At 39.3% G+C, this 13,460-nt stretch overlaps 1 gene segment (V, D, J or C); it reads left to right on the forward strand.

Moving 5' to 3' along the window:
• Window positions 1–12,718: 12,718 nt before the first annotated feature.
• LOC144254017 (immunoglobulin lambda variable 9-49-like) lies at window positions 12,719–13,220 on the forward strand. The segment is given in 2 exon segments: window positions 12,719–12,773; window positions 12,895–13,220. Coding segments are annotated over 2 exon segments (372 nt in total).
• The last annotated feature ends 240 nt before the right edge of the window (window positions 13,221–13,460 follow it).

Below are 13,460 nucleotides of genomic sequence, written 5' to 3' on the forward strand. Positions count from 1 at the left end.
ACCGAGACAGAATCCAATAAAAATGGAATAACAAAATTTCATTATAGCCTTTCTATCCTCCTGACATGTGCATCCGTCCTTTCTCCCTATCTGTTCCTCAGACGCAAATAGTTTTTCCTCAGTTGTGAGCGGTTTTTCTTCCATCTCACTCATCTCCAGGGACTGAAATGTCCATCCGACCTTTCTCCCTATCTGTTCCTCAAACGCAAATAGTTTTTCCTCAAATGTGAGCGGTTTTTCTTCCGTCTCACTCATCTCCAGGGATAGGCAACTTAAAACAAAAATGAAGCAAAACAAAAGAGTAAACTTAGAATGGCTACCCATCCTCTCGCCCTGCCCTCAGGGGCGAGCAGTTTACTTACCCTCAGTCGCTCCCCGTACGGGCCACCAAATGCCGCAGTCTGACTGGGCACAATTCAGGAGCCACTTGTCAAAAGAAACAAACTTTATTTTTAAAACTACAAACGCCAAACAAAACAGCTCCTCAGGAAAAACCCTCAGAGCCCAACTGCCACCACCGGCTTCCACAAGCCTCTCCACACACCAACCACCACCTCCCACAATCCTCCTGCTCTTGAGGCCGATTGGCTAGGTCGCGTGGGCGGAGCCAAAGAAGTCCCCCAATGAGCAGTTCCGTAGTCTGAAGGGCAGGGAAACAGCCCAATGAACATGACCGCAGAGGAGCCAATCAGCTAGATGTTGCTGGGGCCACTGTGAGCCAATCATCAGCTGGCAGCTTGAAGGGCAGGGAAACAGCCCAATGAACATCACCGCAGAGGAGCCAATCAGCTAGATGTTGCTGGGGCCACTGTGAGCCAATCATCAGCCGGCAGCTGGAAGTTTGCTGGCAGCTGGAAGTTTGCTGGGGCCCCTTTGGCTGTGGCTCTCAACACCTGTGAAACCTGAATCATTGAACTGAAACCCTGGTGCCTGTGCTTTCAGTGAATGCTCCCCAGGGTGACTCCACAGGACCGTGCAGTGTGTGCTGAGGGCTTTGAAGTACAGGTTTGGAATAGCAGGTTGACTTGCATGTCACAGGACAAAGGTCTGCAAGGGAGGGCTGTTAGGGGACAAGGCTCATGCCTCTTGAAGTCGACCCTACTTTCCATGTGAATTATCTGTATTCTTCTTTCCAAAAATTCCACTGAAGGAAATTCAAATTTAGGGGATCTCATGAGAATCAAAGGGAGATCACTAGAGTAGAAGAATAGGAACAGGAGAAGAAGGGAGGTGAAAGGGAAAGGGGAAATGCTAGGGAATTATATTGCTCAATGTATATCATTATATTCTGTGTATGTATGAATATGGAACAAAAAGTCCAGCCATTGTACACAGCTGTTATGCACCAATAAAAATATGAAAAAAGAAATTTCAAAGTTATGTTTGAAATTATAAAAAACCACTTTAATGATATTGTAGAGGAGAATAGTTTTTATATATTCTGCCAAACCATTTTAGATATTTCAGCATACAAAGATTACCCTTATTTCTTACAAATTTAGTGGGGTAGAACCCAACATTCATGTCTTTCAAAGGGTGTGCCATCCCTTATGACCCACTCCTCCCTTACCACAGAAGGGGGTCATCTTTTTCAGAATAATGCACCCTAGAGAAGCTCCTTAAATCCCATGTACAGGAGAAACCCACCTACTGATTATATTATGCCTCGTGTTCTCTAAAACTGATAAGTTTACCAAGTTAGTCCAATGAATCACCCTGCCCTACTTGTAACTTGAGATGATGTTGAGATGCATCACAGATCTTTTTGAACTATAGAAATAAAAATCATACCCCAAAGGAAGCTCTCACCCAGTCAAGCAGCATCTCCCAAGCTACCTCTCTGCTTCTTCTCTCATGGTGCTAGGCTCCTGAAACCTTGTGCTCTTCTGCTATGTCCAGTTTTTGAATGGGGATGGGTAGAGAGAAGATAGAAGATAACTGGTTAATAGATTTAATGATTATTGGGAGGAATCTTATTCTAAGCTTTATTTGAGATGTGCCTTCTCCATAGACTGTTCCCTGCATTCCCCCATTACAAGCCACATTAGCTCTCATCCATTGACATCAATCTAAATTCAGTAGACTCAATAGAGGTAAAACAGCAAAACTATGAAAATAAATACTCCTAAAGGGCCCACCAGTTTCCAGATGTAAGAAGGGTAGAAATATTCAGACACCTAACATTGACTCCCTGCCCACCACATCCTGGGGCCCCTTCTCCACTTCCCTCAGGGCAAGGCAGAACCCAGGGCTCACCATGTCTTTCAATTAGCAGTACTGGGATGCTCAGCCATACCTGTGACTTATATTATCATATTATCATATACCCTAATCTATTTAACCAGTACTAATAATTTTATTAAATGTTATAAAATAAATTTACATTAATAATGAGATACAAAATAAAAATTAATTAAAAAGTACTTTCTATTCCTCCTGACCCTTTTTTCATCTGTGGCCAGTACTCTTCTACCTCCAGAAAATCTCCCAACTTAGTCAATGACAAGAAACATTGGGAGAAAATGTTGTCAGATTCATCTGCTGACAATAATTGCTACCCCTGCAGGGTACTCACTGCTGTGACAGGTGGGGAAGGTGTGGCATTCTGTCTCTATCTGTGGAACTATGAGAACTTCTTGGAAACATACCTGAGAAAGCATTTTGTTGTGTTATGCCTGTGGAGTCTCCAAATCAGCACTCTGAGAATCAGTGAGTTCAATAAGTTAAATGAGTGACTTCAACTTGATATGTCCTTCCCAATCTTGTTTCAGGTGAAGTTCCCAGTGGTTATGTCCCAACAAGTGACACATGCTCCATCTTCAAAGGAAACAATCATACATCTAAGTAAGAATGCACAGTTGTCAAGAACTAGGCTGACATCTTTCCTGTTATATATACTCAGGGGCACAAAATGGATTAAGGCTAAAGCAGCTAATATAAAATATATATATATTTTTGGAATACACATCAGAAGTTCTAAGTGCTACTCCCCCCCCACATAGAGGTTCCTTTCATTCTAAAACCTAGTAAAATGTATTCAAGGGACATTCATAGAGGTCAGACTATCCCCTATTACCTTGTGGATTTGAGACACCCTGGACAGATGCTTGAAGAACATAAAAGAATACATAGCTCTAAGCAGGAAGTGTCCTGAATGAGGCTATAGAAGTGTCTCCTCAAATGTTTACATGTCAGACAATGTAGGAATTTTCAGTGGTGACCTGATTAGGTAATGATATTATAAAAATGATGACATCCAATTTTGGACTTGATAATTTGAAGGGACTACCTAGTGGTAACAGGGAGAGATGAGGTGTGGCTGGAGGAAATAATTCACTTCTGCCTTGTTCCTGGCTTTTTATGCACACAGTCTTTCTGCTTTCTGCATATCATGAGATGTGCAGCTTTCCTCCACACCACACATTTCTACCATGATGTTCTACTTCACCTCATGCCCAGAACAATGGAGTCAAATGACCATGGACTGAGACCTCTCAAACCAAAAGCCCAGATAAATTTTTCTCCTTTAAGTTGTTCTTGCCATGTATTTTGTCATAGTAATGAAAAGTTTACTAAAACATTCTGTATGCCCACCACCTGTGGAAATAGGTTTTGTGCATGGTACTTTTTCCCTCTGGGTCTGATGCCAAACTGCGAAGAAAAGCACACTGGAAAAGCTTTATAATCTTCCCATTAGTGCCACTAATCTGGGATGGTTGTGTAAATTCCACAGGCAGGATCATTTGTATCATAAATCACAAATCGTTCTTAATCTGGTCTCTGAAAATTGAAGTCATTTTCAATGATTGGTGGTTAGAAACATTGATGGGGTGAACCACCGTAAAGGTGTCCAGGTTGGATGTGGATTTGTGGACAAAGGCCTCTTCACCTTGAATGTGTGCAGATTGTATCACTGTTTCCTCATATCAAAGTCCTGTTCAGTGGTAGAGTATAATATTTGGTTCCTTAAAGTATGCTTAAGACTTTGTTTGCCCAATAAAATGTAATTTCTTGATGCCTGCTATACTTCCAAGGAGTATGGTTAAGATCACCTTGAACCCCTCACCTTTCATTCTGCCACCCTGACCATATTTATACAAAAGTGTAACATTTTCTTGACTTTAGGAATGGAATGACACTGAGCACATGCAGAGTAATTGCCCACACTCGCAGTGAAAAACATACATGACCAAGAGATTAGCCTCTATGGACATAAGTTGCTGAATTCAGGTTAGTAATCAGGATTATACTGACACAGAGTAGAATTGCCAAGACTATGCAGCTTCAATTGGTGTAAATATGGCCAAAATATATCTCCACTGAGTGGACCATTAGATAAGGGGTCCAAGTTGTTCCACAACAGATGTTTTTGCAAGTTTATTTGTGAGAGGAGGATGCAAGGGAGACAGATTGGAAACTGATCCCTCTCTTAGAATGGGGATACACAATGTCCTCACTGCTGTGAAAAGTTCCTGTAACCATCATCACCCTTTACTCACATGAGCCACTGCAGGGTTCTGTCACCCTGATTCTGACGCTCTCCCACAGTTTTCCATAGGCTACTCACTCTGAGACCAGTGTGGCCAAAACGAAGTCCACCTCAATGAAAATCAATACCAAGTTAGAGATTTCAGGTTTGAAGCAGAGTCCCCCAGTTGTCTCCAGTTGGCTGAGGACAAGGCTGAGTACCACTGCTGGCTGGTGTCAAGTGGTGTACCACACAGGGACAGTCACATGAGGAACTATGATATAAACCAACCCTTGGCCCAGCCTGAGACTATAAATGACCCCTGGGACTGAAGACAAATGAGCCCTGTCTCAGCTCTCCAACCAGCTAAGTGACAGGAAAGTGAAGGAAAGACCCACCAACGATTCTTACTCCACCTTGTGTCCAAAGTGGACAAAATCATATTCCTGACTTAGGAGGAGATTTTCCAGGAACTAGAGACCAATTCTTTCATAATTTACAGGAAAAGTGTAAAATCTGGATCAGCTGAAAAGGTGATCAAACATTTTTGTTTTCTTAGGAAAATGTCTCATGTTCTGTTTTGCCATCCAGGAACAACAACAACAACAACAAAAATGTACCCTCATTCACTGTGTAAATAAAGTTTAGCTTTCATTACATTATTTCAATAAAGGACATCATATTTTCTCAAATCTAGGAAATGTGGATATTACAGGTTTTTTTTGTTGTGGTGGTTGTTTTTATGTGTGTGTGCGCGTGCGCGTGCACACTGCTGAGGATTGAAGCCAGGGCCTTGTGCATGAAAGGTAAGCATATATCTACAGCTCTACAATATGTTTGTTGTTGTGGTTGTTGTTGTTTGTACTGGGGATTGAACTCAGGTACACTCAACCACCGAGCTACATCCTCAGCTCTATTTTGTATTTTATTTAGAGACAGGGTCTCACTGAGTTGCTCAGTGCCTTGCTTTTGTGAGTCTGGCTTTGAACTCTTAATCCTCCTGCCTCAGCCTCCTGAGCCACAGGGATTACAGGTGTGAACCACCATGCCTGGATCCTACAATATGTTTTATGGAAGTTTGTGGCTTATAAACATATATACATTTCAGGATTTAAGTGCATCTAGTAATTTTTTGTCTCTCAATTGTTTCCACAATTCTGACCATGATACCTGCTTACCTCCAGACCACTAGTTATCTGCATTTATATATTACTATAAGTTATTTCATGTGTCTTAACTTGTGTATCTCTATGTGTAGGACTTGGGTGTAATTTCTAATACAATTTTGCATCATTGGTTATTTTTAATTTGTATTATTAATAAAAATATCTACCATCTCATATATATCTATACAATATTTTCTAACATAATAAAATTGTATTGATCTCTATTGAAACATTTACTTTCGATGATTCTCTACCTTGGGTGGCTCACAACCAAAGGATTTCTTGGATATACTGTGCTGAAACCAGGAAAAGCCCAGATAAACAAGGACAAGCTATCTGCCCTATAATAGTTTAATATAGTCCATGTGCTTCACTGCAATTTAACAACTAATAACTCAGGTACAGAATGGCTCTATTCAATTAATTTTAAAAATAAAACATTTGTAAAACTAACCTGATGGCTAATGTCCAACATTTAGCAATAATAAATTTGTCTTTTACTTTTCCAGCACAAAGTAGTGTATTTTATTTCTGTTTTAACAAGCTCTATTTGTTGTTATTGTTGGTATTCAATGCACTTTCCTTGTTTTAGAGTTTATATTTAATGATGTCTAGACAAATGTGTTATAAAAAATAAAAAAAATTTTAATTCATTCTAGATAGGGCAGAGAGGTGGGAGGGAAAGGAAAGGGGCAGAGGATTAGCAATGATGGAGAAATTTGATAGACATCATTATCCAAAGTACATGTATGAAGACATGAATTGGTGTTAATATACTTTACATGCAACCAGAGATATGAATACATGTAATAAGAATTGCAATGCATTCCACTGTAATTTATTTTTTTAAATCAATAAAAAAAAGAATCTATAGCTAACAAAATAAAAGTTTTGGCAACATTTTCATGCTCTTGTTTTTGGACTTTCATTACTTAGTATGATCATTCTTTTCTCAGACCTTAATAATAGAAGTATATCCAGATTAAATTTGAAAGTATTCTATTATACATGCTAATAAACATGTGTGCCAAAATAGCTAAAGCCACATCACATTGAATACTTTGATAATAATAATAATTGGACAATTTGATACTTCTTAATCTTGGGTTCCCATTCCTTTCCTAAATTAACTAGCACTGACTTTAATTTATTTCCCAATTTCATGTCTCTCCCTTCTATTCAGAAGAAATTTTAGCTATTTAAGATTGTGGACCAACAATTTTGCACTTTAATTACCCAGTACTCTGTTTTATCAGAAATTGTGTTTTTTTCTTGCTCTTAGGTACCAAAATGACCATCTGCCAAATTTATACAGTATCTGTTTCTTTTTGACCTACAGAATATAGTATATGCATTGTGAAACCTGTTGAGTCACAAAACTAACAAAAAACACACAAGAAATTATTACAATGTTTTTATAGATCCTTGGACCATTTATTGGTTGGGTGATTTAGGTTGTGGTTGGATTTGGGGACTTTTTTGTTTTTGTTTCTCTTTTGATGTGGAGTTTTTGAGTTCTTTATATATCCTGTAGATTAATACTGCATCTGGGGTGCCTGTGGTAAAGATTTTCTCCTATTCTGTAGGCTCTCTCTTCAGGTTATTGCTTCCTTTGCTGAAGCTTTTTATTTGAATTCATCCCTTCCATTTATTATTTTTGTATTATTTAATTTTATTTTTATACAAATGGAGCATGACTTTTCATTTCTCTGGTTGTGCATGATGTAGAGTTACACCATTCTTTCAATTATACCTGTACCTAGGGTAATAATGCCTGTGTCCATCCAAAATCTTCCCCATTTCACCTCCCCCTCCCCTTCTCTCCCTTCCCTGTGGCCAATTCAAAGTTCCTCCATTCTACCCTCCTCCACCCCCATTATGGATTAGCATCCATTTATCATAGACAACATTTGGCCTTTGGTTTTTAGAATTGGCTTACTTTGCTTAGTATGATATTATCTAATTCTATCCATTTACCTGTAAATGCCATGATTTTATTTTTCTTTAAGGTTGAGTAATATTCCATCATGTATATATACCACAGTTACTTTTTATTAAGACAGAGAGAAGAGAAGAGGAAGAGAGAGGGAATTTTTTAGTATTTATTTTTCTTTATTCATTCCTCTATTGAAGGGCATCTGGGGTGGTTCCACACATTAGCTATAAACTTTGAGGTGGCTGCACCACTGTAGTATGCTGATTTTAAGTGGTTTCTGTATCAACTGAAGAGTGGGATAGCTGGATCAAATGGTGGTTCCATTCCAAGTTTTCTAAGGAATCTCAGACTGCTTTCCAAAGTGGCTGCACCATTTACAATCCCACCAGCAATTAATCAGTATACCATTTTCTGCAAATCCTTACCAGCCCTTATTGTTGCTTGAATTTTTGATAATTGCTATTCTGACTAGAGTGAGATGAAATCACAGAGTAGTTTTGATTTGTATTTCTCCAATTGCTATAGATGTTGAACATTTTTTCATATATTTGTTCATCAGTTGTATTTCATCTTCAGTGAAATGTCTGCTTATTCCATTTATCCACTGAGTTATTTGTTGTTGTTGTTTTGGTGTTAAATTTTTTGAGTTCTTTATATATCATGCAGATTAATGCTCCATCTGTTCTGCATGTGATAAAAATTTTCTCCCATCCTTTTGGCTCTTTTGGTTCTCTCTTCACAACATTCATTTCTTCTTTTGCTGCAAAAAAAAAAAAAAAAGAAAGAAAGAAAGAAAGAAAAAAGAAAAAAGAAAAAAAAAGAAACTTTTAGGTTGAATCTATCCCATTTATTGATTCTTGATTTTATTTCTTGTGCTTAGAAACATTGCTAAGAAAGTCAGGTATTAGCTGACATGATGAATATTTGGGCCTACTTTTTCTTCTATTGGGTGCAGAATCTCTGTTCTACTGTGAAAGTCTGTAATCCAATTTGAGTTCAGTTTTTTTTTTCAGGGTGAGAGTTAGAGGTTTAGTTTCACTTTGGTTCATAAGAATTTCTACTATGTCCAGCACCATTTGTTGTGAAGGATATCTTTTCTCCAATGAATACATTTGGTGATTTGTCTAGTATGAGATAACTGTATTCATGTGGGCCTGATTCTGTGTCTTCTTTCTATACCATGGGTCTATATATCTGTTTTGGTGCCAATACTGTGCTGGTTTGTTGTTGTTGTTTTCTTTTTGTTTTGTTTTGTTTCATATTGTTTTTGGTAGTGCTGGGTATTAAACACAGGGCCTTGTGGATGCAAGTCAAGCACTCCAACAACTGCACTACATTCCCCAGCCCCCACGCCATTTTTCTTGCTATGGCTCTGTAGCATAGTTTAAGGTCTTGTATTGTGTTGCCTTCTGCTTCACTCTTCTTGCTAAGGATTGCTTTGGCTATTCTGGGTATCTTATTGTTCCAATGAATTTCATGATTGCTCTTTGTAGTTCTTTGAAGAATGTCATTGAGACTTTCATAGGAATTGCACAAAATCTGTATGACCATTTTGATAGTATGGCCAGTTTGAAAATATATAATTATGCCTATGGGAGATTTCTCCAGCTTCTAAGGTCGAATTATTTAGTGTTTTCATTATAGAAGTCTTTCACCTCTTTCTTTAGATTGATCCCAAAGTATTTGATTTTTTTAAGGCTATTATGAATGGGTAGTTTTCCTAATTTCTATTTCAGTGGATTCATCACTGATGTACAGGAAAAAGTTTGATTTATGGGTGTTGATTTTATATCCTGCTACTTTGCTGAATTTATTTGTTAACTGGTAAAATTTTGTGGATCTTCTAAATATAGAATCATGACTTTGGAAAATAGTGATAGGTTGAGTTGTTCTTTTTCTATTTGTATCCCTTTAATTTCTTTCATCTGACTAAATGCTCTGGCTACAGTTTCCAGGAATATGTTGAATAGAAGTGATGATAGAGGGCATCATTGCCTTGTTCTAGTTTTAGCTGGGATTCTTTCAGTACTTCCCATTTAGAATGATGTTGTCCTTGGAATAATATAAATTGGTTTTACCATGTTGAAGTATGTTTCTACTATTGCTAGTTTTTCTCATGTTTTGAACTTGAAGAGGTGCTGCACTTTGTCCTGCTTTTTCTGCATCTATTGAGATGTTCATATAATTCTTGTCTTTAAGTCTATTGAACTTATTTACTGATTTCTGTAGGTTGAACCAAAATTGCATTCCTGTGGTGAACTCCACTTGATCAATGTACACTATCTCTTTAATTTGTTTTAGTATGTGATTTGCCAAAATTTTATTAACAACTTTTGATTTATATTCATCAGTGATATTGGTATTTCCTTGTTGTGTCTTTGTCTCATCTTGGTATCAGGGTGATACTAGCCTCACAGAATGAGTTTAGAAGGGTTCCCTTCTTTTCTATTTAATGGAATTATTTGAGGAATACTGCTGTTAAATCTTCTTTGGGGGCCTTGAGGAACTCAGGTAGAATCCATGTGTTCTGGGGTTTTATTGGTTAGTAGGCTCTTAATGGCATCTTCTAATTCATTGCTTAAAATTGATCTATTTAAATTGTGTATATTCTCCTGATTCACTTTGGGTAGATATTACCTCTCAAGAAATTTTTCGATGTCTTTGAGATTATCTATTTTATTGGAGTATGAATTTTAAAAATAGTTTCTTATTATCTTCTGTATTTCAGTGGTGTCCTGATGTACTCTGTCACCACCAGAGGGTGCTGTGGGACTGCCTTGTTGCCCCACACAACTGTTCAGTTAGGACTATTCACTCAAAGGAGACTTAATCTTGTTGGTGGATGCTGTGTTCCCTGATAAGAATCCAGCAGCTGTGTACTGTCTGGCTTGACTGAGTACCTGGAACAGAGGCTTTTCTTTCACCTCATCGGGTGCTTTCTGCCAGGGTCCTGCAAGGAGGAAAGCAACTTCATTCTTTCTCACTCTGCATTGTGTGCTGCACTCCAGCACCAAGGCTCAGAGAGCAACTGTGGGCAACTGTGATGGAGAAAGAATTGCATGAACAGCCCTCCTCTAGAAGAGGGTAAACAATTAAAGGTCACCTACAGCAGCCCAGCCGCAAAGTGACACTCAAGAACCGTGTCCACTCTAAACTGGAGTCCTCCTGCACCTCCTCATTACTGCTCTGGTTGACATCAGTCTTTACCAAGTCTCAATTCTTAGTTGAAATCAACCATTCAGTCACAGAATAATGAGAAATTTTTCTCCTCCCCCTTACCCTATCCCCTACTCCTATCTGTTTGCAGTTTCCCTTTCAAGGTTGTATTGAGTCAACTCTACTCCATCTCTGCAACTCCTGAATCACCTGCCAGACTCACCTACTCCAGGATTAGCAGCTTTAGTGTCAGCAGATGCTACATAAAATGGTACCATGCTACTCAACCTCATGAAATGTATCAGGGTTCTGGGGTCCCCAGGCACTTGCCTGGAACACAGATGCCTGAAAAAGTACAAGTGTTCTGCACATCTCTGAGCTGCAACCTGAGGATAAGCTGATTATTATGCAGTGCATGGCATGACAGCTCTAAGATTCACTCAGTGTTATTAGCCCACAAAGAAAAGAGAGATAACCCTATTCTGTGTTATACATGGTGCTAAAAAGTCACAAACTAGAATATCAAATGCATGATGTATGTTCAGTGGACATTTTTAGTGGGTTTCTGATATATATAATAATGAAGTCATAGTATAAATCATATATAATTGTAAATTACCCAAGGTTCTATGAAGATCATATGTGTGCAATGTAAAAGTACAACCAACCCCAACTTGATATGCTTGTGACTTTAAGGTGATGCCTTGTTATATTTTCAGTGAGTATATATAAATGGTTCCAAGTTCCCATGGCAAGAACAGTGTGGTTTGCTGATAATGGACCACAAAGTTGTCCACACACTAAACTCTGAATTCTATGAATATGCAAGGATGTATGATAAAGTAATAATGAATCAGTCATGGAATTAATGTTACTAATAATCTCACATTAGGGTCATCAGATAATCCTGGAATTTACCTGGAGATCATGAGAGTCCTTAGGAGTGGAAGAGAAAGATGAAGCAACTAGTGTGGTATGTTATGAGAAGGTATCCATTCAGGATTTCTGGCTTTGAAGATGGAGGCAGTGACTACTAGCCAAGAAATGTGGGTGACCCTAGAATTTGGAAAATTAAATAAGACAGATTTTCCCCTGGAGCCTCCAGAAAGTAGCACAACCCTGGCACCACCCTGAAGTTAGCCCAGTGAGATCCCTGTCACTCTACTTACCTCTGCAAATGTAAAGTAAATATTTTTTGTTGGTTCATGCCTCCTGTCTTGTAGTCATTTCAATTATAGATATATATTCCCAATTTTCCCCCACAGCCCAATGGACCAGTATTTGGAGAAAAGTCATTCATTTGATCAGGTTTATGTAAACTCTAACTTGGGGTGCTGGGTTGATCTTAGGTCAAGTGACTTAACCAACTCAGCCAACCTACATCCTGGAAATATGGACATAATGAGAGGACATGAAAGAAACATTTATTATGATCCTCTGAGTTGGGTTTCCTAAATGATCTCAAACAGCGAGAATGCCCAGCTCCATGTTCTTTTTCATGGCACTTTTCATATTCAGAGATTGATACCTGGTAAATTTTTGGTGGAAAAAACAAACACCCAAATTACCACATCAATATTACTTTGTTAGTGAGATTGATCTGAGCACAGTACTTGACGCAGAAATATCTGCACCAGTATTTCTAAGATTCATATGAAAAGGTAAAAAGGCAGAGTCACTACCCAAGAGAATTCTAAACTTCATCAGAACAGGGGTGGGCAGAGGAGTGAACTTTGTGTCACTAAGGTGGGCTTAGCAACTGTGCTCTCTGCAGCGTGCCAGAACCTGCTTCATCCCAGGTTCTGGCCATCAGGCAAATAAAAGTATCACCACCCTCCACACTTTGTCTTGGATCATTCCAGGCCCAGAAGAAGAGCAGCCAGTGAGGGTCAGTGGGTGGAGGGACATTTGCATGAGATGCTCCACCTTGAGGCCAATGGGGAGGGATAAGAAAGGCTGGAGGCAGCCCACACCAGCTCTGGACTCAGGAAACTGTCCAACATGGTTGGAACTCTTCTTCTCCTTATTATGCTCACTCACTGCCCAGGTAGGGACATACTTCTGTGCCCCATGGCAGACCCCTGTCCTGAGTCTATCTTCACGGGCTCAGATCCCCAAACACATGCACCCTTTCTCTTCCTTCTACTATGATGTGTCTATTTTTATAGGATCCTTCTCTCAGCCTGTGCTGACTCAGCCACCCTCTGCATCTGCCTCCCTGGGACAAACAGTCAAACTCACCTGCACCCTGAGCAGTGGCTACAGTAATTACTATGTGGCTTGGTTCCAGCAAAGCCCAGGGAAGAGCCCCCGGTTTGTGATGGTAGTGGGCACTAGTGGCATCGTGGGATCCAAGGGGGATGGGATTCCTGATCGCTTCTCAGGCTCAGGCTCTGGCCTGGATCGATACCTGACCATCCAGAACATCCAGGAAGAGGATGAGAATGTCTACTACTGTGGGGCAGGCCATGGCAGTGGTAGCAGCTACGTGTAACTCACAGTGACACAGGCAGAGGGGAAGTAAGACCAAAACCTCCAGGCTGATAGGCCTGTTACACTTCACTTCCCAGTGTCCTGACTCACAGGTCAGAAGGAGCCTCCTGACCCTGATTAATAATTTCTACCTTCCCAGATATTTTACAAATTTAATTCACATTAATTATTCCCCACATACAAATAAGTTTTTAGTAGTGTTTGAAATATTTAGTGTATTTGGACATGTGTTATTCTTCTC

The sequence above is a fragment of the Urocitellus parryii genome, chromosome 3, assembly GCF_045843805.1.
Source record: "Urocitellus parryii isolate mUroPar1 chromosome 3, mUroPar1.hap1, whole genome shotgun sequence".
Lineage (NCBI taxonomy): Eukaryota > Metazoa > Chordata > Mammalia > Rodentia > Sciuridae > Urocitellus > Urocitellus parryii.